Source organism: Perca fluviatilis, chromosome 5, assembly GCF_010015445.1.
Source record: "Perca fluviatilis chromosome 5, GENO_Pfluv_1.0, whole genome shotgun sequence".
In the NCBI taxonomy this organism is placed as follows: domain Eukaryota; kingdom Metazoa; phylum Chordata; class Actinopteri; order Perciformes; family Percidae; genus Perca; species Perca fluviatilis.
In genome coordinates, this window is record NC_053116.1 from 9,861,103 (window position 1) to 9,888,501 (window position 27,399).

General features: G+C 42.1%; 1 protein-coding gene across 4 annotated transcripts in view; it reads right to left on the bottom strand.

Moving 5' to 3' along the window:
- LOC120558654 (arf-GAP with coiled-coil, ANK repeat and PH domain-containing protein 3-like) overlaps positions 1 to 20,594 on the bottom strand; it is a 94,332-nt gene extending 73,738 nt beyond the window's left edge. For all 4 annotated transcript variants that reach the window (XM_039799744.1, XM_039799742.1, XM_039799743.1 and 1 more), the window contains exon 1: positions 20,347 to 20,594. In XM_039799744.1, coding sequence (XP_039655678.1) covers positions 20,347 to 20,393 — 47 coding nt within the window. In that variant the 5' untranslated portion in view covers positions 20,394 to 20,594. The remainder of the gene's footprint in view (positions 1 to 20,346) is intronic.
- Between the last annotated feature and the right edge of the window lie 6,805 nt (positions 20,595 to 27,399).

Genomic DNA, 27,399 nt, shown 5'->3' on the forward strand with positions numbered 1-27,399 from the left:
CTAGCTAGCTGTCTGGATTTACCCTGCAGAGATCTGAGGAGCAGTTAACCATAGTCCTCAGAAATCCACCAGAGTTTAGAACGCAGACACAAAGAAAGAGGAAGGTGAGGGACATCCCCCGGAAGTGGAACGTCGTCGACATAGACTAGTAGCTGTGTGGCTGGAGGCCTGAGGGGCCTAACCCTTACACGTTTACACTTGGGTTGAATTGACACTATCAAGCAGTTTTACACAGTGCTCAAATGAGGAGTAAAATATTTTATGCAGCATTACTTGAATGTTTAACTTGATGCCACGTTTTTAAGGTGATATTCTGTATTTTTCTTATTGTCAACAAATTTCATGACCAAAATCAAAGTTGCCTGTGTATCCAAAGCCCAATATATCTCATTCCTCTTTGCCATAGAGCTTTATTGTTGACCAAAAACTATTAGAAAGACTTTTATTGACATGTTCCATCACTACCATGAACACTCACATTGTAGTTTATTTCTGATTTAATCCCACATACACCATCCTGCTGCTGGAAATACTTCACTGGAGACCCAAACCTGTTTTAATCCGCGGCTAAAAAATAGTCCCCAACTAATGCCCAATTTACTCTTGCTTCAGTAGTTTGCTAAAAAAACTTCAGTAACCAGCTGTTTTAGGAAATAACGGAGGCTTTTTAAAAATTAAAGTATATATTCATGACTTACTTTAAAAGATTTACATATAACTCTTCAGTAGGAAAGAAAGGCGGAGGGAGAAGTTGGAAAGTATTGACTGGTTTTGCAGATAGACGAATGTTGCCTTCCATCCCTGGTTGGATAAGTAAAAAAAATTTTATTATTTTTTTGGGCTTTTCCGCCTTGGAAATGGACAGGACAGCTAGGTGAGAAAGGGGAGAGAGAGGGGGAAGACATGCAGGAAATTGTCAAAGGTCGGATTCGAACCCTGGACCTCTGCGTCGAGTCAAGTATATGTGCGCCTGCTCTACCCACTGAGCCAACCAGGCCACACATTTAATTTTCTCAAATAATAGATGATGATAGATTAGTTAGTCTAAAAGAAAAAGGTTGAACTATTTTGATAATTGCTTAACCCTTTAAGTGATTTATGAAATAAAAATATTCTCTGGTTTCAGCTTCTCAAGTTTGAGTATTTGCTGATTTTCTGTTATATATCATTGTAAACTCAATATTATTATATCTGGCTTTGGACTGCAAGTTGGACAAAACAAGACATTTGACATTGTGATGGACCCTTTTCACTATTTTATCAACAAAAAAGAATGATAAATTGTAAAAAAAAAAAAAAGAAGAAAAAAAAAAGAATGAAAGAACTCATCGCATTAATAAATAATGAGAATCATTGGTAAGTTCCAGCCTTATTCTTAAATGAAACCTCTATAGAGAGTTACAACTTCATCGGTAGTTCCAATCAGACTTTTAAGCACCTTTAAAGTGAAAATGTGTTCTTGCAGGGCTCTAGCTTTCACCATGGACACTTTAACCGACATCTCATCTCTGTAAGCGGTTGACAAGTCTAACAACCTGGCATCTGACAGCAGACTGTAAAAGCTCTCTCCTAAAACTGCAAATACATTTTAAATAAAAAGATACAAATTAAATGTGGTTTGTTACTTTAGCAGTTTTCCACACAACCATTCATCTTCCTAAAAGCCTTGGGGGAGCTTTGTGGTCAGAGCTCTATTAGCTACTAATACATCCCCAGCCTGTGCTACAACCGCAGATATAGGAGATTTTAGAGATCAGTTAGCAACAAGTGATGACGCTTGGCCCAGACAAAGAGCTACATCTATCTGTGTAATGGGACGATATACTCCGAGGGGACAGACGTCTCTATAAATGTCACAGTACAGGATTTACAGTAAATTTGGCAGCAGCCATGTGTTGCTCCCCTCCTGAACTTCCTGCTGTCAGCACAGTTCTTGGAAGCTGAACTGGAATGCAGCAGCAAAAAAAAAAAAAAAAAAAATAGAAAAAATAGAAAAAAAGAGACAATGAATGGGAATGCTGCCAACCGAGTCCTGCAGCAACCTTGAGTTGTTGCGTGGTCAGTGGTGAGGTCATTGTGGAAATCCCATCAACAACACAGGAAGAAACAACAATCCTGCTTTCACTCTCACTTCTTTTAATGGATAAATCATCTGTGAGAACCAAAACCTCTGCTCGTGTGATGCAACAGGCTGTAACTAGACTAAATGTCATATTCAAATTTCTTTCTTTTTTTTTTAATCAACATACCACAGGATCTTTCTGCTCTTCCTGAGCAAGAACCTGGACGCTGCTTGAGGGCAGTATAGAAAATGTTTAACATTTACAAGCACTGAAACAATTAGTTTAATATTTCATTACTCATAAAACAAATGTTAATTGTAATTTATCAAGAAGAAAAAAAATCGGCGATTCTTGCTGGTGGAGGTGAGGAGTTGGTTGCTTATTTTTTGTGTCATGTCTTTGGTCTTTGATGGTGGGGTAAAACCATAAGAAACATCACATTTCCTGATGGCGCTAGATCACCAAAGTTATCACAATTCGTCCTGCGTGCACTGGCTCAGGAGGAAGAGCCGTTGTGTTGAGGTCTGGATGTCTTTGAGCAAGAAGACACTATCATGCACCCGGCGCAGCGCGGCGCAAAGCCCGACGCAAGTGTCTTTGCTAGTTTAAGACCGACGCAGTTGTCAATTTCACGCCCAGCGCCAGCGTCGTTTAAATAGCAAATGCACCTGCGCCCATGGGCGTGCTGGTCTTACAGGGAGGTGTGTTCAGGTGCATTCTTGGCGTATTGCTATCGTGAGGCAGCGGGAAGTGATCGCGCCATTGACCAACAAAAACCTGGTCTAAAGTCAATAACGCAGCATTTCATTGCTATTTTAACAGCAAATTAGTAAAATGTGCCTAGGCTCGTGCACAGCGCGCGCGCACACTATGCTTGTTACACACACACACACACACACACACACACACACACACACACACACACACACACACACACGCAGGGAAGCGCAGCAGCACACAAACATGCAAAATATTACAAATACAAATATTACGGTGCAAATCCGCCATCATAATAGCAATGCGCCAAGGTCCAAACGCGCCTGGCTTTTAAAGGGAATGGCAGATGACACTGATTGGTTTATTGCACGTTACGCCCAAAACACACCTATGAATTAATGAAGGCTACAACCCTTTTGAACCATGCGCCCGGCGCACAGACCCTTTTTTCCGCCAGGGCGCAATTAGGCCACTATAGCCCATGGGGAAATAGCACTTCAGACAGGAGGCCAACAAAGACGGTCATGTAGAGGAAATGTGACACAGATTAACCTTTCCACCCCGACAATGGTAGCGTTTACACCACTCCGCCGCTAAGAACTGAATGAGTGTGGTCTGCGAGAGCTTCCTGTGCGCCATCACAAGGGAAACAGACTCAAATGGACAGTCTCAAACTTGTGTGTTTATTATTACATAGGATGCGAGAGGATGTGTTCAACGTCACAACAGCATTGTAAGAGCTGGGTGGGGGAGAGGGACGCTGCCGATCGGTGGGGAGAAACGGGAGAAAGGTCAGGATATGAGAGGTCTCGGCTGGCGGCGCAGGTTTATATTAACTCAGGGTGGTCCGAGATGACGGCAACACACAAAAATGTCAATGAAGATATTCGGGACCTAAGAGAGAGAACACACACACACACACACACACGATCCAGAAGAGGCCTGGGCTGTGAGAACCGGCCTGGACAATGTTCCATTGAAGGGAGGAAGACAATAAAGCCTACAGACGTGAAGCTCCTCGCGGCCTTTTTCTGGGCAGCATACCAGGCTGCCAGGGTTAAAACCGGCGAATAGAATAGAGCGCCGCTCACAGTAAGCCAATCCTGACATTTTGGTGAAATAGCTGAATTCCCTCTGTGAAAATCCCTACACAGGCGTGATGCGGTAGGGCTGAGCTGGGAGTCTTCCCGGCATTTTTGTGGGCTAAACATGCAGCTTGGCTTGCACTAGAAAGGCATACCAGACGTGTGAAGCATTCAGCTCTTTCCTGTCTGAAAGCTTGAGAGACTGTTGCTTGCAGAAACTGCTCACAAGAACAGCTTCCACGTGAATAACGCCGATATCCCTTTCACTCCGAACAGGCTCAAGCGCCGTTTTACATTTGATCCAAAAATGTTGCTTGGGAGACGCAGCCCAAACAGCCGATTCATGGTTTGGATTAGCATGTGGAGCGGTTGCTTGTTCGTACATCACGTGAACGTTGGGGCGTGTCAGCTCAGCTGACTGAAAGATAACAGAGAGAGGTTAGGGGTCACTTCATTCTGAGTTTCCCCCAGGTGTTTCCTCTGGTCTGAAGTCAGCAACACGCCCCCCCCCCCCACCGACGTCACTCTCTGGCTCTCTTCCATTGACCTGCGACCCCTTCCCATCAGGTCATGGACTTGAATGTCCATGTGACTCCTGTGTCCAACGAGCAGAGAGCTAACAGGACCCCGACACTATCAGCAAAGGAAGCACAACAAGGTGACAAAGCCAGGGAGGATACTGGGAAAACAGGGAGACCAAAGCTAGAAGTTTTTGTTGCCCAACCTGGGATTGGGACCTTTAAATGCAAACAGAAGGTAAGAAAACGCAGCCATTCTGCGACACTTGATGTGCCAAAAACAACGGCAGAGAGTGCAGGGAAGTGAAGCACGGGAGAGCTGCCAGCCGTCAGTTAACAACGCTGAAACATGGCACTGAAAAATGACTCTCTGGAGAACTAGAGCTACAGCAGTTCTGCCAGACTCAAGAGTGAGAAGAGAAAAGAGCAGATTCATACAGTTTTGTGAGAAAGAAAAAAATGAAGTCAAGTCACGGCTCATTGGTCTAGTCGCCCAAAACCACACTCCCCCGGGGAGAACCGCAACGAAAAACATCAACAACGGTGAGAAAACAATGAGAAATCCTCTGCTGTGTTTAGAAAATGCAGACTATGACCCAAGAATTATGATCCACATCGAAGCTGCAACTAACCATTATTTTCAATATCAATTAATCTGTTGATTTCTTTTTAGTTGATGACTAAATGAATAATGACGAAATTGTGCCAGCTGGCAATTTGTGACTCAAACATTTATTCGATTATCAAATTAGTTGATGACTAATTTTCTGTGGATTGACTAACTGATTAATCGACTAATCATTTCAGCTCTATTTCAAATTCTTGTTAAATAAATGTAACAATAAACTAGACAAAAGTAGAGCTCACAAGTTTGAGTCCCACAATGCAGGAGTCTGCAGACAGTGAAAGCATCACTCTAAAAAGGTGCAAATCTGTCTAGGGCTGGGCAATATATCCATATTATATCCATATCAATATATGAATATAATTTTGGTTATTGTTGAAAAGTGTCTGTTCCTGGTTTTAAAGGCTGCATTACAGTAAAGTGACGTACTTTTCTGAACTTACCAGACTGTTCTAGCTGTTCTATTATTTGCTCCCACTGTGTAAATATTTTGTGAAAGCACCAATAGCCAACTCTGCGATATTGCCGAACATCGACATCGAGGTATTTGATCAAAACAATTGTGACACTAGATGTTCTCCATATCGCCCAGCACTCAGAGTAGTTCCTGCATAGACACATTTCTGCCCCCCTCTCCTCCCCCCAAAGAGGTTTTAGCAAGCCCCAAAGGATAATCATCAGCACCAAAATGTTAAAAACGGAGAATAAAAATAGCAATTCAAATCCTCTCTAAATGTGTTTGAGTAATTTATCAAACAACAGTTGAACAAGCAGAACATAAACTTAAATAGGAGAGTCAGGCTGTACCAGACTCTCAAAATAATATACATTTAATAACCAGTAAATTCATATACATTTCTGTCAATACTGTACGCAGAGTCGCGGACCGATGCTTACTGCCGTGCGTATACCCCCTGCTTGCATCTCCCAAAGCTGTAGTTACAAAACTCAGAACAATGATTAGAGCTGAGTGGATTATTCAACAGTCCAAAACCCCAAATATTCAATTACCTTTTATGTAGGACATCAAACGTAGCATAATCTCCCATTTGAGAACTCAGAACCATCAAATGCTTTGATACGTTGCTTGAAAAACGACCTCACGATTAATTGATTTTTAAAATGGTTGGCTACAAATATTTCTGACGATCAACTAATGATTCTTTGACTATTTCATGCGGCTCTAACCAAAAGTAAAAAAAAAAAAGTACTACTTGTGATTGGTGCCTCGATTTGGAAAAATTGGAACTGGGCTTGAATGGGCTCTTGGCCAGACGGACTTGCAGAGCAAATCTCAAATTTGTCAGAAGTTCATTAGGGTTTTCCTAAGGCTACCAGTAATTAAAAACCTGTAAAAAATGTTTTTTGAAATTGGTAGAATAAAGAAATATCTAAGTAAATAATCTTCTTGCGCGCAGCAGTGAGCCGTCATTTGGTTTTTATTACCACTGGAAGTTATTTAAGGGTGCTAGAGGGATTCATGTTGTGACTCAGGTCTGGGTGTGATAACGGGGAGAGTCAGCGAACGTCCTCGCACACATCGTCTCCCCGGGGGGGTTTTTGCCCTTTACTCTGAACCTGCTTTCAATATTTGAGCGGACTGACGCATTTCCTGGCCTGTCCCTAGACCCGGTTCTGGCCCGGCCACGAGCAGAAGTCTGCCCCCGCACACAGAGGAAGGCAGGGAGGACGGAAGAAAGGGGAAGAAAAGGGGAGAGTGTGAGGCAGGGAGTGAGAGGGATGGAACAAATCAAAAACAGATGCTTTGTACACGTGTGATTCAGCATTTCAAAACGGAGCAGAGACGGAGCCGTTGGTGCTTGTGGAGCCCAGTGATTTTCTCCCTTTATCTCCTCTTCACTTCCAGTATTTGTGTTGGACGTACAGTCCTTTCTATATTCCCCAAGTGACGACAAACGCACAGATGTCTGGTTGAAACTGCCACTTTTATCCCATTTCCTGACCCATGGGGTGATAAACATGTATAGCGTGGGCCAATGTTGATACACCTGGAAACAGCCCAGCCACGTTCCCCTCTCGAGATTTCAGGCTTTCCGAGCAAGCAGCCTGGTCATCAGGGGAGACGTTTCAGAGACGTGACACCAAACAGTTAAATCTGTTAGTCATAACTTTTTTTCTTCTTCTTCTTCTTCGTCTTCTTTCTAGTTCTCCTGTGAAACACAGAATCAACTATGTCTCATTCATCAAGAGTGTAGTGGTAAGACCGAGTACAGGTCATTGCTGTCTTGTGCGAGTCTGCTGACGAATGACGCACAGCCGCGACCAAAGAGCCGTGCCCAGCCGCCGTCTCACTTAGAGGACACTTCACCTCACATGCTGCCTTTGTCTGGAGGGACAATCTCCTCCAGCACAGTCTGAAAAACACAGCTGAGAGATGGGCCACGAGTAACAGACGCTATGAGCTGAGGAACTGTATACTTTCCAATTAGTGTTCTATCTCGAATGTAAAACGCGGTCGGTGAAATGCAGTCCAGGCTGAACACGCCACAGCCCTAATGAGAAAACCTTATACAGAGTAATCGGATTTTTAAAGCTTTGAACGTCTGCTAGGTTTGTTTCTAGGTCACGCACTCGGGAACGAGGACGCATTTTAAACAATCCAGGCTCAAGTTAAACAGTTTTTGGAAATATGCTTATTCGCTTTAGAGTTACATGTGAACACTGATACCACTCTCACGTCTGCCTGTTATATGTGCTGGTGCGGTTTGTGTTGATTTCACCAAAACAGCCAAATGTACAGGCGTAAACTGTAAACTTTTTGTGTTCTGCTCGGCCTCTGACTGACAAACTCACCAGGAACAGCAGTTGTTCATCTGTACGTAGACGAAGCAGATTCATAAAGAACGTTGCATCTAAATCAAGTCTTTCCATTGACTTTGTATGCAAATCGCACAGCTTCGAAAATTTGCTTCAAGGTCTGTCTGAGTACACAGCTTACAGCCAGGTCCGCCGGTTAGCTTAGCATAAATACTGGAAACAGAAAGGAAAACAGCTAGCCTGGCTCTGTCCAAAGGCAACACAAATCCACCAACAATCACATCAAAAAGCTCACTAAATTGCTCATTATAACTGGTTTGTTCCATTTGTACGAAAACTCAAGTGTTAAAATGAGGATAAGGACTATTTCTCGGCTCTGAGACTAACAGGAAGTTATTGTGCCCGGCCAAAAATAATCCGACAAACAAGCTGCGTAGAAGAGCGATTCGTTTGTTTTTTTGTACGACTTAAATAAACCAAATACAACATGTTAATTATTGAGCTTTAGAGGTGCTGGTTGGTGTTTTCGTTACCTTTGGGCTGTTTCCCCCTGTTTTCAGTCTTTATGCTAAGCTAAGCTAACCAGCTGTGAGCTGTGGCTTCATGTTTAGCGTACAGACATGAGTGTGGTATCAATCTTCTCATCTTACTCTCTGCAGGAAAGCGTATTTCCCAAAAATGTTGGAACGTATGACACAAAATAGAACAAGACAGTCATGCTAGCGGCTCTGTGACTCTGTACTTCGGGAGTGGACCAATCTTCTTATCCAACTCTCCACCGGAGAGCAAATTAGCGTATTTCAAACTCTTCGTGATGTGAAAGCAACAACACATTTGTTAGAGTAAAGAGGAAGAGAACTGCACTGCTGTCCTGCCACATTAGGCGAGCCCTTCACGCAGTACATCTGACGGCTCCACTTTACAGTATGGATAATCCACCAGGAACATTAGTGGGAGTATTTATATTAACTCAGAATCATAGCCCATCCCACAGCACGGCAGCCCAGCTTGCAGTCACATTGCAGCTGAGGCTTAACTCCCTCCGTTCAGGGTCAGAAAGGGTAAAAGGTGCACAAATGATACTAATCGAAATGTGAGGATTCCTGTAACCTGTTGTTAGCTACGCTCTGATACACACATTTCCAACATTTCTCTCATGTTTCTGGATGTTTCTGCCTTGACAAAACACATGACCAGGCCTGACTCTGGGGCAAATTGGAGCCCTTCTCTTATATGAAGCCAGGGGAAAGTCGATTTTCTCCTCCAAACAGTATGAGACATCTGATATCCACCACCATACAGAATTGAGATCAGATGTTCGGGTCGCCATTACCATAATCCAATCTGCTCGGGAAAACAAATGCCGAGTTGTGAGTGATTTTGTTCACCCGCACTGTGAAGTAAGACCAAAAGGCTTGGATTATCAGCGTTAAAAATCTGCTCAGTGTGTTCCAGTGTGTGTGTGTGTGATACTGCACTCACTGGCCCAGCTCTTGTTTTCTAACTCCCCTGCCTCGCATTAGTCATTGCTGGTCTCATTCACCATGGTTTGTGTGATAGGAATAATAATGCATATTGACTACAACTCATCCGTCATTTAGGGCTCAGGATGTTGCCATAGTGCTGATTCAATGTCTCAATGTCTGGGCCACAGCATGCGCAACACCGGATGGCTGATTAGAAAGAGAAGACGAGAGGAATTCTGTGGCGATTAGATTTCACCGCACTTAATAAACTGTTCACACTCTCGCCGGTTGCGCGCTGACTGAGCGAAGGTCTTTGTCAGCGCTCAGGATGTCCGACAGAAGCAGATTAGCAGCGTTCAGCATGCAGCACCCTGCTTTCCGTGGCTCTTTGTGTCAGCAGTGTGTGAAACGTCTTGCTATTCATCTTTATGAAATGAGAGGGACAGTCGGGGCTCATGTGGCGATCCCCCCCCCTCCCTCCTTCGGTACAAAAGACTCAGGGATGACATCATCTCCGCATCTCAAAGCATTTCACCAGGGATTAATTGTGCTTTTTACACAAATCATCAATTCACTTCCTGGATATAGAAGATATGAATAGACATAATAATACCTTACTGTATGAAATAATTAAAATGTTCCCTGACCACCATTTTGCCATGTCTACAACCTACCTCCCTATCTCTCTTTTCGTCCTACACACAACTATTTCTGTCACTTTTCATGTGAACAAACGAATGCAACACTATGAATTTCTTCTAGGAGAAACGGTCTGAAAATGTGCACCTTTATCCCCATGTTTTAATGATATTGCATCCCCCTCCTCACTATGACGGCCGGCTTTTTTTGTGTGGGTGTTTTGTGGTGGGACAACAGGTCTTATGAACTAGCCACGACCCTGAACAAACGCCTGGAGCCATGAGCCAACTCTGGAGGCGCGGACAGCAAGAGAAAATCAATGTAATAATATTAAACTTGCATGGTGATCTTGATGGACTTTAGGGTCCAAATTTACTGCTCAAATCCGAAAGAACTGCTTTGTTGGTACAAAAGAAACCTATAGTATTAGACTACGCACAGACAGCACCCAAACACAGTGGCACGCCATGTTTTGTCATTAGGATCCACTTCTGCCAGACCTGCTACCTTATTACACACCAAGCAAGAGAAACATAGGGGTGGTCTCAATCCACCTCCCTGCACTGCAAATGCAAAAGCCGTCTTTATCTCCGGAGGTCTAACCTATCTGTGAAAACGCTGTCATGAGGACATCGTATCGCCCTGTGTATCATTAGATCTGTTTGCAGTCCTTCGCATCAGGGTGTCACCAAAGTGGACGTTAATCCTCCAGGTGTGACACCTAGCCGTACGGAGAGATGGAGCAGGCGAATGTGGGCCAATCCCTGATTAAAAGAAGCACGGCCATCACACTACACACTGCCACTTTAATCCCTGTCACTTTCATTACCTGGAGTTGTTAGCTCCAGGCAGCCCCCCCCCCAGGGATGTGCGCCAGGCTTTATAGCAAATTGAACACAGCGGCAAAACGGTGGAATTGCAACATCACGTGATGCCCTCTGGCCCAAAAAGACTTTCCCCCATAGATTTACATGCTGAAAGAGATGTCTGTCTTTATTTTTTTTGCGTCACAACCTCCGCAAAATGACTCGTTCCACTTTTAGAATTGGATCCATTCGGTCCGATAACATTTGGAAATTCTAGAAGAGAGGCGCGATTAAATCATTTAATCCCCATTCAAGTTGGCGGAGCGCTGGGCGCCCAGATAGCTCAGTTTGTAGAACAGGCGCCCACATGTAGACGTTTACCCCTGAACTCCGACCTGTGGCCCTTTGCCATTCCCCCTCTCTCTCCCCTTTCATTTCTTCATCTGTCCTGTCAAAAATAAAGGCCGAAAATGCCCAAAAAATATTTATTATTTTTTTTTTTTAAGTTAGCGGCGCGCTTAACCGGACGCAGCCTGCTCGACCGGCAGAGGTCTCTAGTGCGCCTGCTCTATTAAGTCCAGGTATTTTTTTGGCTCCATGAAGGCTTCATTTGCCCCCGAGCAACTCTCTTAGGAATGAACGGGGCTCTGCCTCGAACCCTCTATCCAGGCCTTATAATGCATCCATGGCGCCAGGGCATAAAGCTCACTGACGCATCTTAACAAGATGGTGGAAATGCCACGGGCCAGCGCCACTGAGCTTTCCTCACTCATTAAATCAAGCGCGGATGAAAAATTAAAATAGCAGAATAAACTCACAAGGGTGGGGGGGGAGATGGTAGTAGAGTTCAATGCGTCTAATGCGGAAATCACAAGCAGAGGTCGTTAAGTTAAAGCCAAACCGGACGCAGGATTTATAGGCAAGTACCTTAAATATGCAACAGAACACTTGTCTATGAATGATTAAGACATCAGCTGCATGAGGAGATGGATGATGTGACGGAGAGCAGCTGGATAACCCCCCCCCCACCCCGCCCCCCCCAACCGCACCCTTATCTGGCCAAAGTCACAGTGTTGTTGGGAGAGAGGAGCACTCTTGGCTGAACAGAAGGGCCACTGACACAGATTCAAGATGAGGAGGAGGTCAGTCGGAAATAGAGCAGAAGCAACAAGGCCTCGGCTCGCAGTCAGTAGAAAAGCCCTCGCAGCTCCACGCAGCTGGAGATGCAGATCTTCCAGAAACATCCTCCAACCACCCAAAAAGTCACACTGATGGACCCAAGATGAACCAGAGGCACGGAATTCAACACGACTCCGAGCATTGAAGGGCTCAGTTCAGATGTTCTTGGTACTGTTATGAATTTAACACACGTAGTAGTTGTGTGTAGTTCTTTATACCAGAGCAGGAAGAGACTCCAAATATGAAATCAGGGCCCTCCTTCGTAAGAAGTTCCTTTCAGTAAACGTGTATTTAAATTGATTCATGAAGCTATAACGTTATCTCGCTGTGAATTCCTTTCCCACGGAGAAGGAAACATGAAAATATGAAAAAGAATCCAGAGGCAGAAGGATTCAGGTACTTTCCAGTTCACTCAACAATGCCCAGCATGCAAAGGGGAGCTCAGATGCAACTCAAAAAGCAGTTGGATGAAGATAACACAACTAAACGAGGAGAAGCGATAATTCATTGTGACTGGGATCATATTTATGACAATATGAAAGTATAGTGTTATTGTTTTACATGAATCTGTTCTGTACATTATTGATTCCCGAGGTCATTTTCAGAGCTTTTAGAGCTCCGTCCATAAACAGAACATTAGTCTGCAACTCTTCTGACTATCCATTACTGTAATCGTTGAAGGGTCTAAGTGGCTTATTTCAAGCAAAAGTGTCAACGATTATTTGGTTCAAGCTGCATTTATGGGTCTTATATGATGAAACTGAATATTTTGGGTTGGACAACACATTTGAAGACGTGACCTTTGGTGTTTTAGGAAATTGTGATTTATTTACTATTTTCTCACATTTTATATAGTTATAACAAATATAACAGTTAAAGTAGCTCATATTACACTCATTTTCAGGTTCATAATTGTATTTAGAGGTTATATCAGAATAGATTTACGTGGTTTAATTTTCAAAAAACACCATATGTTTGTTGTACTGCACATTGCTGCAGCTCCTCTTTTCACCCCGTGTGTTGAGCTCTCTGTTTTAGCTACAGAGTGAGGCATCTCACTTCTGTTCCGTCTTTGTTGGGAGTCGCACATGCGCAGTAGCTAGGTTAGGACTACTAGCCAGTCAGAGTATGAGGGTGTGCCTGGACTACAATAGAGCTGTTTGGAGCAGCACTTTTTCACTCTGTAAACCTATAACGTGCACAAAAAAGATATATAACACAATAAAGGGATATATGAGAAAATATGAGCACTATAATCAAGAAAATAACCAGCAGTTCAATCGATAATAATATATATAAAAAAGAATCTTTAGTTGCAACTATAGTCTTAAAATCTATTGACGTTCAGGGGAATCATCAATAACGTGGTATTGCTTTTTAGGGCTGCGTCTAACGACTCATTTCAAAAATCGATTAATCTACAGATTATTTTCTTGACTACTCGATTAACCGTTTTGTCTATATAATGTACTTTTTTTTTTTTTTTTTTTTTTAAACAGCAAAATTTCAAAGATTATTCTTTTTTTTTTTTTTTTTCAATCAACAGTCCAAAACCCATAGATATTCAGTTAACAATGATATTAAAAGCAGAAAATCTTCTAAATTTTAGAAGCTGGAACCAGGTCATGTTTGGCATCTTTTGCTTGGAATATCACGGACATGGTTTTTTAAAACAATTATCTGGTTGTTTCAGTTATACAAAGTTTAATAAGCCTAAAAACAAGTTTGGGTTTTATACCTGTGGAGCTTTTTCTTTCAGATGTAATACATAAAAGTGGATTCCAGTTCCATGCACTTTACATCAATATCACCACATTGCATTTTGTTGTCTCAGTACCTGTACTTTGTGCAATAAAGTAAAACAATAAAGTGGAATCTAATATAATCTAAAACACTTATTGTGATAATGTGGTAGTATTTTCAGCCATATCACCAAACGTTAAAGTTTTACTCTGCGTGTGTTTTCGCTGTACACACAGTATTTAATGACTGCAGAACTTAACTTCATTTCTTATTTATTTTTTTACTTAAATCCCCACTAAACATGCATAGTTAATTCACCGCTTACTAAAGCGAGACAGTTGCTCTGCATTCCTTCATACCAGGCATCTCTGGGAATTTGACATACACACCCCCCACCCCCACCCTGTCATATGACTTTGTGTCACAAATCCATCCATCCAGTCATTCTCTCACGGACGCTGGAGATGCTGGAGCAGTGAGCGCCACAGGTCACCGGCCTTGGATTCCAGTCTGTCGGGGATCTCTGCTCTGTGACTCGATGACAAACACCATCACCACGAAGACGGCCTCGCCTCAGTCCTCAACCAACCCCCACACCCACCCACCCACCCAGCTGTTCACATGGAAAGGGAGGAAGGATCATCTGGGCTGTCTGCCCCGGGCCATTCATACACAGAGAAAAGAGTCTCTCAGCGGAACCAAGGAGACCTCTGGACAATAGTTATATTCTGTTCCGACACATGGACGGACCAGCAAGGAGGACGCTTAACCCTTGTGTTTGTTTTTTTTAAATGTTTATATCAGAAATATGGGTTTCTTTTTAACTACCTAATTTTAATTACCCAAAAATTACATGGATGATTCCATACATCGCGCTTCACAAGTACAACAAAAGATAGGATCTCTACGGGGGTTTTATAAAAAAAAAAAAAAAAAGCAAGATGTTGACATACCCTTCTGTACACGTCCTTTAATAGGAGTCTAAATAATTAATACTTTCGGTATTAGGTATAATTTCCTACAAATGAGGTTTATTGACCATGAATTCCAAAAATGAGTGTAACCGTGGTAATAAGTTGGTGTTAGTGGTGTTTGTATATAGGGCAAGAAGCATTAACGTAAAAAAAACGTAAAAAAAAAGAGAGCCAAAAACAGTGAAAAAAAGAGACAAAAGTGTCGATAAAAGAGACGAAAACGTCAGAAAAAGTGTGGATTTTCAGGACGACAACTACATGGTCGGATGGAAGACAACACAAGGGTTAAAAAAAAAAAAAGCCCGCCAAACAGCAGAAAGCGCGTTAACGAAATTTCCTCTCATGTTCCGCAGGAATACTCGAGGCTCGTTCATGGTGGTTCAGCGGACGAAATCACGAAACATTCTAGGGCTGTGCAATTCACTGCATTTTGATTTCTGCCCCTAACGATAACAAAAACAATGCAATCAAGAAAAAGCATTATTGTGCACATTATGTTTTGCAAGTAAACTCTTATCATGTCTCGTGTTCTGAAGAGGAATTCACAAAGTTCAACCAGGGGGGGTGCCTGGAGCGCGCGCCCACATATAGAGGTGTGATCCTCGACGCAGCGGCCGCGGGTTCGACTCAGACCTGCGGCCCTTTGCTGAATGTCGTTCCCTCTCTCCCCTTTCATGTCTTCAGCTGTCCTATACAAATAAAGGCCTAAAATGCCCAAAAAGTCATCTTTAAAAAAAAAAACGTTCAACCGGGAAAAGTAGTACGTGAACTTTCACAGTTCAAGGTGTTTTCCCTATTGATTTGTTGAACTGCTTCACAGTTTTTAACTTCAATAAATGCAACATCTTCCCAAAAGTCAGTGAGTAATCCGTGTAAATAATCATAATTTCGGGCGCCCAGATAGCTGACTTGGTAAGAGCGGGCGACCATATTAGAGTGCGGATCGGGCCGCATTTTTCTGTCCAAGCCCGGCCCGCGTCCGACAGAGCAGTAACCGAAACCGAATTTTTCTGTCCGAGCCCGACACAGTTAAAATCTTTTCTCATACTAATGACACATGTACGTTTGTTTGTGTGGAAAGCCCGCTTTTATTAAGCAACTGTAGGAAGGCATTCGGAAATGTCAACAGATGAGCGCATCAGCGCACGCGGGGCAACAAGCGCACATTAACAAAAGGCGCGCACCTACACAATTAGCTGTCTTAAATTTAAAATGTTCAATACCTTATCGCGCTGATGTGACCGAGCCCGACCTGAACCCGAACATCATTTCTAAATATCTGTCTGAACCCGGCCCGTTGGGTACCGCCGAGTCCCGATGGGTTCGGTTCGGGTATCCATCCTCTAGCCCATATATAGAGGTTTACTCCTCGACGCAGCCCCCGCAGGTTCGACTCCGACCTGCGACCCTTTGCTGCATGTCTTTCCCCCTCTCTTTCCCCTTTCAAGTCTTCAGCTGTCCCGTCAAAAATAAAGGCCGAAACTTTTTTTCCCCATAATCGAGCAGCCCTAACATGAACTACGACAGGAGATACTGGTTGCAACGCCTCATATTTATCCTCCAGCAGTATGCTGGCGAGACCTCAAATTAACATGTCGGTGGAGAGAAAACAGCTCAAACGTTGCGTGCTGCCACTGTTGTGCCGGAGCAAACACAAGCACCGCAAGTTCCTGCGGCCGTGTAACAATCACAGACCAACTTTCTCAAAAACAGATGTGGAGCATCACTGGTTGCAAGCTCACATCTGTGCGAGTCCCAGTATCCATAGAGACTAAACACAGAACACATACAGTTTGTTCAAGAGATCTTCGGGCCCATTATTCATCGCGCTGTTGTTGCTGCTGCGGGGAAGTGCTTGAACTGCACATTTAAAAAAGGAGAGGATAACCTCATTACTAGCTTTTCGGCTCTCCGTTTTGGTCAGAATACTTGGCGATCGATTGCTGAATAATTCAAGCCTGAGCACAAAAGTAGAGAAGGCCGGGACACGAGAGATAACTGTAAAATCCGGCAGGAAGTGATGTCCTGTGTGATTTTACACGTGTGGGAAGCAGAGTGTCATGCCAATCCTCACAGTGAAAACGCCTCGATTTCCCCGTACTCTGGGCCCGCTGCTTCCTCACAGTCATCCACCTCCAGGGTTGTTACGTAACCCAACACAGCGCTGCTTTTAGCTCCACAAAGGAAACCATTTGAATGCTCTCTGAAAAACACAGTTACAGGCTTCAGTGGCTACGAGAACACGCGTTTACTTTCTCACTTCACGGCGTCTCTTCTAGTCACTTAAACATCCTGGGCCGCAGATTAAGAAGACTCTCCACATGAACTGGGGGAAAAGTGGACAACACACTGAACACGGAGCATAAAAGGAGCATCACTCAGGCCAGCAGCGGTGGAACAAGTATTCAAACCCTTTGCTTAAGTAATGAACTCATGCCACACTGTAAACAAATACCCTGCTACAAGTAAAGGCCCTGCATTGGAAATGCCACATGGGCAAAAGTACTCGATGCAGAAAAATCCTCCCATTTCAGAAACCGGCAACGATCCAAACTGTTCCATCAATCAACTAAGTGTTTAATGGGCTAATCATTTCAGCTGGACTGGTAGGCCTGTATATTGTGGGGTAGGGCTGGGCAATATATCGATATTATATCGATATCATGATATGAGACTAGATATCGTCTTAGATTTTGGATATCGTAATATCGTGATATGGCATAAGTGGTATCTTTTCCTGGTTTTAAACGCTGCATTACAGTAAAGTGATGGACTTTTCTGAACCTACCAGACTGTTGTAACTGTTCTATTATTTGCCTTTACCCACTTAGTCATTATATCCACATTACTGATGATTATTTATCAAAAATCTCATTGTGTAAATATTTTGTGTAAGCACCAATCAACACTACAATATTGTTGCGGTATCGATATCGAGGTATTTGGTCAAAAATATCGTGATATTTGATTTTCTCCATATCGCCCAGCCCTATTGTGGGGTAGTTTATTTTATGATAAAACATTGTATGTTATGAACTACTGTTTTGTGTGCAAAAATCTTAATTTGTTAAGTAACTAGTAACCAAAGCTGTCAGATGAATGTAGTGGAGTAAAAAGTACAATATTTCTCTCTGAGATGTAGCGGAGTTTAGAAATAGAAAGGGGAATAGTACCTCAAATTTGTACTCGAGTACAGTACTTAATAGGGCTGCTCCCTCTTAGTCGATTAGTTGACTAATCGGTCGTTTTGGTCTTAGTCAACTTAGATTTCTTTATTTCTATTAGTCATGTTTTATGCTTTTTTTTCATGCTGAATGACTTATTTCCAAGAAACGTACGAGCACATCTCTGGTAAACACAAGAATTAAAGTGGTGTTTTTGCATGACTCTTTGCAGAGAAACTCAGATTTACAGATTAAATCAACTAATCGATTAGTCGGTACAATTGAATGAGTGTTAATCGACTAACAATTTCTTTAAATCGAGCACAGCCCTAGTACTTATGTCACTTACTCACCAAAGTTATAACAATGCCTAGTTACATTCCGCCACTGCAAGCCAGTGAGAACGATCTGTACAGTGCATATGAGGAGGAGGAGGCATATTTTTTCATTCCACACGCACGGCTCCAGTCAGATAAGAGAAAACGTTATCGAACCCCGCTCGCGGAGAGAAAAAAGAAACAGCGAGCTGTAAATAATGAGGTAGATGACTCGTTAGCATGCAGTTTGGAGCCTCGCTGCTCAGCATATGAAACAAGGAAGGAGGAGGCTAGTGCAAATACCCTTCACTCAGCGCTTCCTGAGACGGGTCTTTCTCCGGGCCCAGATGGCCGTCATCAAGGTGCTGCTGCCAAGTCTGAAAGTCTTTGATTTATTTGGGAGCAGAGATTTGATCTCCAGGCGCGCACACACGCACGCACGCGAACACGCACACACACAGAGTTTGGAAGTAGATTTACTCAAATACTGTATCATTTTTGGGTACTTACTCTATTTCAATGCTATTTTATACTTCTACTCCACCACATTGCAGAAGCAAACTTTGTACTTTTGACTTCACTACGTTTACTTGACAGCTGTAGTTACTTTTCAGTTTGAGATTTTACACCCGAGACATGATAGGGATTAAACCAGCCTTGTGATCTCATCCAATAAAGCGGTGTCTAGTTGGGGCTCCGTGTCACACTTTTTATAACGCAGCTGTAAGTCTGACTTGATATTGACATTTTGTCAATTTGACAAAGTATAAAGCTGCCAGGAACCCATAATACAAGAACGATTACACCTATAAAAATGTCCAAATCTTTAGCGAGAATCAATCAAAAACTAACTATTTACACACACAGAGAAGCAGCAGATCATTTTGAGAAACGTGGGCTACATTTAAAGTGATTTGGTAGTGACTATATACCAATTTGTTTTTTGGGTCTTCTCCATTGAAAGTCAACAGTTTGTATGCCAATGTAAATGCCTGAAAATATGAATAAATTTTTTGGAGCTAATGATTTTTTTCTTTTCATTTGTGATTAATCAGTTAATTGTCTTCTCTATAAATGTCATAAAAAAGTGAAACATTCACCCCACAATTTCATATAGCTCAAGGCGATGGATTCAAATGTCCTGTTTTGTCTGACTTACAGTCTAAAACAACTAAATATTCAGTTTACTCTCACATGAGACAAAGAAAAGCAGCAACGCCCCAATATTTAGAAGCTGGAACTAATGATTGTTTGGGATTTTGTGCTTTAAAACATGGATGTATTTATCAGCCCTATATACGTTGAAACAGTGTCACTAATGATTGGATCAGAGGAAACTGAAGGTTTCCCCACACAGCCTGCACCAAAGCCCCTGACCTGACCGCCGCGCACCAAAGGTTACATAAATAAGGCAGGAATTTCCTACACCCACATTTAAAGCTGGTCCTCTGCTCCCAATGAGGTAAGAGCCTCTCACAGGGGGATTTTCTATACTTGCGGTAAAACTAAGTGGAAGTACCAATACAGCAATGTCAAGCTACTCCGTTACAAGTTTAAGACCTGCATTCAACATTTCACCTGAATAAAAGTACTGAAAACTTTCAGCATGTTCCATTTAACATAAAACATAAACAACAAACACATGACTTCATTTACATATGACAAGGGCATCCATTGGGCAGGAGCTCATTCATAAGGGAAACTGGTACAGTAAATATCCATTCTTCACCTTTATTCTGGATTAGCACTATGGGTTTTTGGGTCACAGTGATCTCCTGGTTACCATCTTAATTGTCAAATGGATGCTGATAAATGGAAAAAAATTTAAATAAAAAAATAGAAAGATGGCAGCACCAGAGGGAAAGCAATCCGACCAACAGATAGCCTACGACTTGGATGTCCTACTCAGCCCATGTGACAACTCATACGGCTGGCGCTGCTCATCCTCATGCCTACTGTAACAAATGACTGACACGGAGGCTGTGAAGTGACTCACAAATCGCACGCATGTTCCAAAACTGTAACTGTAATCCAGACACCATTCATCGCATCAAGGCATATTGAAATCCCAAGTGAGACTTTAAAAGTCCCAACATGCAACATCACAGAGAAGACGCAAGGATAAGGTCGCACTTGTTATTCAGGGACAAATAATGTGAATACCCCACCCCCCCAAGAAATAGCCTAGCAGAAAACCAGTCTCGTGTGGTGTGGGAAAAGTGTGGCGTTCAACAGTTCAAATGAGCATTGTGAGTGAGTTCCATGTTCTTACCTAAAGCGGGGTGAATCTTTAATACATTCTTCAAAGTCCACCGTCATCTTGGGCTTGAGAGTGACGTTTAAACGCGGTTAGAATACAGATGTCATTTCCTGGCTGGGTGAAGAGTAACAGTAAAAGGGGGTTAGAGAGGTAATTATGTTGAGTATCCGATACCACGGTCCGTTCCTTTCCGCCGTCTCGTGCTCCTTGCAGCGGTTCAGTCGACTCGCTCAGTCCCGCTCTCTCTCTGATGAGCCGGAGCTGCCTCACTCAGTACTGGAGCCTGTGCTGCGTCCACGTACTCCTGCTAAACTCGGATTTCTAAGAGGCTAAGTCCCACGAACGACTTGCAGCCTGCTGGAACATGACTTATTCAGCTTCTTTTAGTGGGAAAAAGTAACATCTACTCCAGTGATGTACTCAAGTTCACTTTGAGGTAGTTGTATAGTATTTTACACTTTTTTTTACAATTTTTTACACAACACTACATTTCAGAGGAACATGGTGGAGGAAGACATACTCCGATATTGTACTTAGTTAAATATAGCAATATCAGTGTAAATACTTTCAAGCATTTAAAGTTTTACTTACGTAAATGGACAAACGATTAAGCATGTGTATACAAGTACCTAAAGAAAAATACTCACAATAATATGTTATATTATTGGATTATAATTACATTCAATACAATACATTCATGTGTACATCACTTTAATGTTGCAGCTGCAAAGGATGGGGCTAATTTTGATTCCTTTATAAACTGCTGGGCAGCTTGTTTTTATATCTTATTTTATTTGTTGATTTTCTATTATTACTCTGAATAGTAACCAAAGCTAATAAATATAGTGGAGTAGAAGTAACAAGTAGTAAAAAATTGAAATACTTAAGTATAGGCCAACTTCAAAATTGCACAGTACTCGAATAAATGTTACCATGGACAGCTGTAGTTACTAGTTTCTTTGCAGATTAAGATTCTAAAAACCTATAATGAGAATATAAAATACAATGCATTGTCAACAGTAAATCAAACCCACAGTCTATAAAGGCGGTCCAATGAGCTCGAGAGCAGCCAGCGACAACATTAAAAGGCTGCTTGTAGGTTTATATATTCAGTATGTAGGCTAACGCAGACGGCATTTTTTTTTAAATGCCACAAAGTAATACTCAAGTGACACGTAGAAATCCTAAATTCTAAGGCTAAAAGTACTGTTAACAGTAAGATGTACTTTAAGTATCAGTAGTAAAAGTAGGTCTACACATTATGCAGAATAGACCCAGTCAGAGTGTTATAATATTCCCTACAATATATTATTATTGCATGCAGCATTTTAATGTTGTAGCTGATTGAGGTAAGGCTAATTCAAGTACTTCGACAAAACTGCTTCATATTGAATACATTCATGATATGTTTTGTGTGTAAAATGTTAACCTTATGAGTAGGCTAATGTCCAATAAATAGTAAAAAAAAAAGTACAATATGTCCCTTAAAAAATGTAGTGGTATAAAGTAGCACAGTACTTAAATAAGCGTAATTGTATTTGGATACATTCCACCAGTGATCATAGGCAATACTGTCATTTAACAGATGCACACAACTAGTAACAAACCATAACATGTCCGAGAGCACTTGAATGCAACACGGGCGCAATCTCCGCATGAGAATGAGTAGAACGCTGACGTCACGTTCCATCTAATTTGAATGAATACAACACGTGCCGAAGTAGGCTACATAATGAAAGAAATGTCCTCCTGAGATAAAGTCCCTTTTTATTGTTTTCTATTGAAACAGCAAACATTTAAGTTCCAGCCACTACAGGTAAAGACATGTTAGTTTGCTGTGATAATAACCGCCATCACTCTCATTCTGTTATTCTTTGCATTTTCAGTGTGCCTACGTGTTTTACACGTAGTGACTGAAACTTAAATCTTTCATTTGTTTACTGTTTCAAGAGAAAACAATGAAAAGTGAAGAATTATTTTGTCTCTTCATTTACTGTGATAATAACCGCCATCAGAATTATAGAGGCTTACTCCTTGACGCAGCGGCCACAGGTTCAACTCCGACCTGCAGCCCTTTGCTGCATGTCATTCCCCTTCTCTCTCCCCTTTCAAGTCTAAGCTGTCCTATCCAAATAAAGGCCTACAAATGCCCCCAAAAAAATCTTATAAAAAGAAAAGGATTTATGGAGGAGTTTGTCTTGGTGGTGGTGCATACATAAACAAACATACGGTATTGAACATTAATATGAAATAAACCATATAACTGTTTAACATAGAAAGCTACATACTCATCAGAGCAGTGTGATGAAGACATTTTTGTCCTCTCTCTAGTTAACTCAAGCAATGAATAAGCAAACACCCACGATGGCTCCACTTTGGTTCAGAGATGCTCGCTCCCAACAGTCACATTCATCCCTCTCATCTTCTTCTTCACACCTCTGATACAGTACGGCAGTGGTGTAGTCTACGACGTGATACGCAGGTATACGCAGTATACCCACTAAGAAAGCTCCAGGATTTCCATATACCCAATTAAATATGCCCAATGACACACAATAACAAACTTTCCATTATATTTTTGATATATTTTGAATTGTCATCTGTGTTTTTCTTCTTCGCATAGACTAAATAAAGGTATTTCCACTGTAAATTGGTGTATAAAAGTATGCAAGAAATTTAGTCTTTGACACTGAAAATTTCCCTGGGGAAGGACAGCCAGACCCCCCACTATGATATGCCCCCCCAAAGGCAGATTCTGGCCCATATATATATATATATATATATATATATATATATATATATATATATATATATATATATATATATATATATATATATATATATATACAGTACAGTATAAACACTACAATACATTAGACTACACCACTGCGGTACAGTATGGTTTCCGTGTCAGATTGTCATGTTTTACTGCGTAGTGCATGTATACTGGCTCTTCTAAACATGTAACCTTTTTAATAAAACTAATTTTTAAAAAAAAAAAGCTTAACACATCCTCCCTTGTTTTACCTATCTGGCTGCACCTTTCCCACGCAGCTGTTAAATGAAGGCATCTTAAGTGCATCCATTTCCCCAGCAAGGCTATTATTAATTCACAGGAAATGGGGAAAGCTCGGAGAAAGAGCGCCTGCCACTTTGATTTATTGCTATATAGCCATACTTGCAAAGTGACATTCCCATCAGCCTCAGCTGTACCTTTTTTTGGGTGCAAATTAGCAAATGTTAGCATGCTAACACACTTAACTAAGAATATGAACATGGTACACATTAGGGGGGGACCGGGGGATGGATGGAACAGTTTTTGCTTCCGCACTATATTCTTGCATTTGGTTACTTTCAGACAGAGCCAGGCAAGCGGTTTCCCCATTTCCAGTCCTTATGCTAAGCTAAGCAACCCTGCAGTTGTTGCTTTATTTTCAACGGGCAGATATGATGTGTGGCATCAACTTACTCAATGAAATTTCAGCAAGAAAGCACATGAGTGTATTTTCCAAAATGTTGTGCTATTCCTTTAGGATTTGGTTTTTTTGGGGCAGATTTTGGAGTCACGTGATGAACGGAATTGGGTAGCTTGACAGCAAGACGATTTCCAGTGGAGCTATCATATCAGTAAGGGACTGTTCACCTCTTGCTGCTTCTGTTTCCTGCGAGGGAGGAGCAGGGGTAAGACTCGTCTGCCTTTGTGCAGGAAAAGAGAGTGGCAGGGAGCTGTCGACTCCCATTTGTGCTCCCATCGGAGGCCCTCTCATGGCAGACCCAAGCACTGCGGCAGCGTGGAATCACTGGGAGAGATGTGTGGGTCTCTGGGAGGGTGACCTACTTTTGCTCCCCCTCTTTGGTCTGCTGGAGAGAGCTGCGAGTTGCGCTGCTGAGCACACAGCTTGTAACGTTATCCCCTCTGACTGCAGGTGCAAGGCTCGACAAGCCCCTGCCAATGAGGCATGTACAGATGCTGCAGGAATGTTCTGTATTATGCATGCATATGTCTTTTCAGCACCGACTTACTCCAAAATGTATTCTAATCTTTTTTTTTAAATACATTTTTAATCTTGCAATAGGACTGCTGCGCTCACACTAGGCAATATGTGTGTGTGCTAAGTATACTTAGTGGATGGAAGTATACAGACATGCAGGCATTATTCCAATATTGTAGCAATTGTGTGATACTGTTTATACTTTTTGTTTTCTTAAAGATAATTTTGTTTTTGGTCACTCTAGGCCTTTATTCTATAGGCCAGCTGAAGTCATGAAAGGGGCGATAGGGCCACAGGTCGGAATCGAACCCGCGGCCGCTGCGCCGGGGAGCAAACCCCTACGCATGGGCGTGCGTGCTCCACCAGGTGAGCTACCCAGGAGCCCATACTGTTTATACTTTTGAAAGAGCTCTGCAGACTTCTCTATAGTTAGATGAGAAGACTGAAACCACTCTTATTTCTGTACAATAAATATTAAGCTACCATCAGCAGCTGGTTAGCTTAGCTTAGCTTAGCTTAGCACAAAGACTGGAAACAGAGGAACCTAACCGGTAGACTTATATGCAACCAGTGATAAGAGATCACAAGGTGACATAGCTTGTGTCCCAGGCAAAAATGTTGACCACTGAACTAAAGGGATACTGCATGTTGTGATCATAATACTCATTTTAATAAATTATGTTCTGCATACTGGGTCACATCCAAAAGCCTTTGACACATGTCCTTTCTGACATTGAACCCCACCACCACCACCACTGCCAGAAGCTGTTTGCAGTCATGCTAACATCTCTGCTGACTTATTTAGCAGCCCCGCCAATGCACATTAGCCCACATACTGTAGCTAATGTCTTAGCCAAAGTGCCTCTCTGCCTCTGCAGCTCTAAGCATCACTCCTGGGAGTGTTACGCCTTCCAGCATCAGTTCCACTACATCAGCAAAATAACTTGAGGTGGAGGGGTTCCATGCTTTTAATTCAGCTATATGTTTTCATGGTTCTCTAATACGTAAAAGATGTTACATGAATGCAGAACCCATTAAACCCCCTAAGAGGTCTACAGTAGAAAAAAAACTAAAGAAAGACTTCTTCCGGGAATTAAAGGACTAGTTCAGCTTTTTTTGGGAAATACTCAAAAATGCCTTTCTTCCTGAGAGATGTGAAAATCAATACCACTCTCATTTGTGACGTGAGAGTTGATCCTCTCACCGCATTTCTCAAAAAGTCACACTATTCTTTTAAATCATCTTTCATCTGGTTTTAAATAGGTGAAGAAAATACATGTAGGGCCTTTACATTGTGTGGCAGAATGAATGCACTACAAAGTCTGTATTTGTGAACTACTCATTAGCACCTTATCGGATCACTTAGCACGTCCATCTTTAAGAGCACGCTGCTACTAATAAACAGACTCTCTCTGGAGCAGCGAGTCATTAGAAGTTTTGACCTTGGCTCCTTTGTGTTAATCGTGTTAGGGTAAGCCTGATTGCTTAAGGAGTCGCAGGCTACACAGCCCAAAGCCCGTCAGCGCTGGCCCGCCTCCTTATCCACTCTGCAGTATGTTGTTCCTGTCAGTGATTCCTGGGAGGGAAACTGTGACAGGATCCCATTAAGAGTGGATAGGGTGAGTACTGGGTCAAAGCTGGAACAGCTGGAACAGAAACAAAGGAAAGGACTTCTCAGGAAGTCGGTTTTCACTGCGTCAGCTAGACTTGTATCAAATATTCGGATGCCCAAAGACCATCCAAATCCCTGCCACCAGGTGTAAGGATGGGAGAGTTCACTGGATGGTAAGCAGGGTCATGAAGGGCGGAGCAAAACAGCTGAGATCTTCAGAAAAATAAATGATTTGGCTGAAGCCGTCAACAAAGGAACATCCAGATCTAGCAATAACAGAAAAGCCTGTCAGAAATAGATTAACATTTTGGCATATGTACGTATGTTTGATGTGTGTTTGGGTGTAATTTGCTCCAGAGCACTAGTTGGTGTATTGTTCAGGCCGAGGCTGGCCACAGGTTATTTGAGTTCATCACGTCAGTAACCACGGGTGTTGTTAGTCGAACTGAAGAGGCCAACAGTGCTTTGATTGTGCTTATATAACATCGTGGCTGTTTGTTTTCCTTTTCTGCTGAAACGTATTTGAAGTGAAAGACACTCTGGTGAGAAAATAAAGCATTATGATATAGTGGTAGATAAAGTATTGGTAAAGACTGGATCTTGGGTCAATTAGCAGCCAGTGGCGGCCAAAGTACAGAGGCTTAGTCGCTACAGCCTATTTCACTTCTTCACTTTTGAGTTGGACAACATCGATCCCACTCTCATGTCTGATCATTAAATATGAAGCTACAGCGGGGAGACTAAATGCCCAATGCTATCCAAATTATTTCCCAGTGCTTTAGAATGAGTCCTAAAACCCAGAAATTAGTACCGATATTTGCACTTCAAGTTCCCTCGCTCAAAGTCAATGGGTTTTTGAGTTAGAAGCCCAAAGTAAGGTCTGCGTTTAACACAAGCTTAAGAGATTTTCACTTTTGTTCTACGACATAAAATACATCAGTAAAATACATCCACTCTTGAATTTTGAAGCTTTTATATGTTAAAAAAATGGCGCTCGATAACAAGTGGCTAAATAATAATAATAATAAATTGAATTTATATAGCGCTTTTCATGGACTCAAAGTCGCTTTAAATGAGACTCCGTCATGACGTCAAACTCATTTACTCACGAGTCCGTCTTTACAGCCTTGTTGTGTTCATACTTGCCGTCTTGTAAACTATTCTAACTCAAACTTTCCAACCTGTAGATTTATCTAGCTGGATCGGGTCACGCTAAGAGGAAAGATTTTGAGCGTGCAAAATGTAATTCCAAGTTGGTTAGCTTAGTGGTGGTGACGTTGAAGTCATGTCACTGTGGTGTAGTCCATTTTTAGCCTAACATTAGCTTTTTACGTGATTGCATTTAAGCTTCAAACTTCATAAAGTTTTGTTTATCTGTAAAAAAAAAATAAAATAAAACTTTTCAACTTTTGTTTGGCACAGATCTTATTTTTGGCAATAACCAAAAAGGGAAAAATGTCA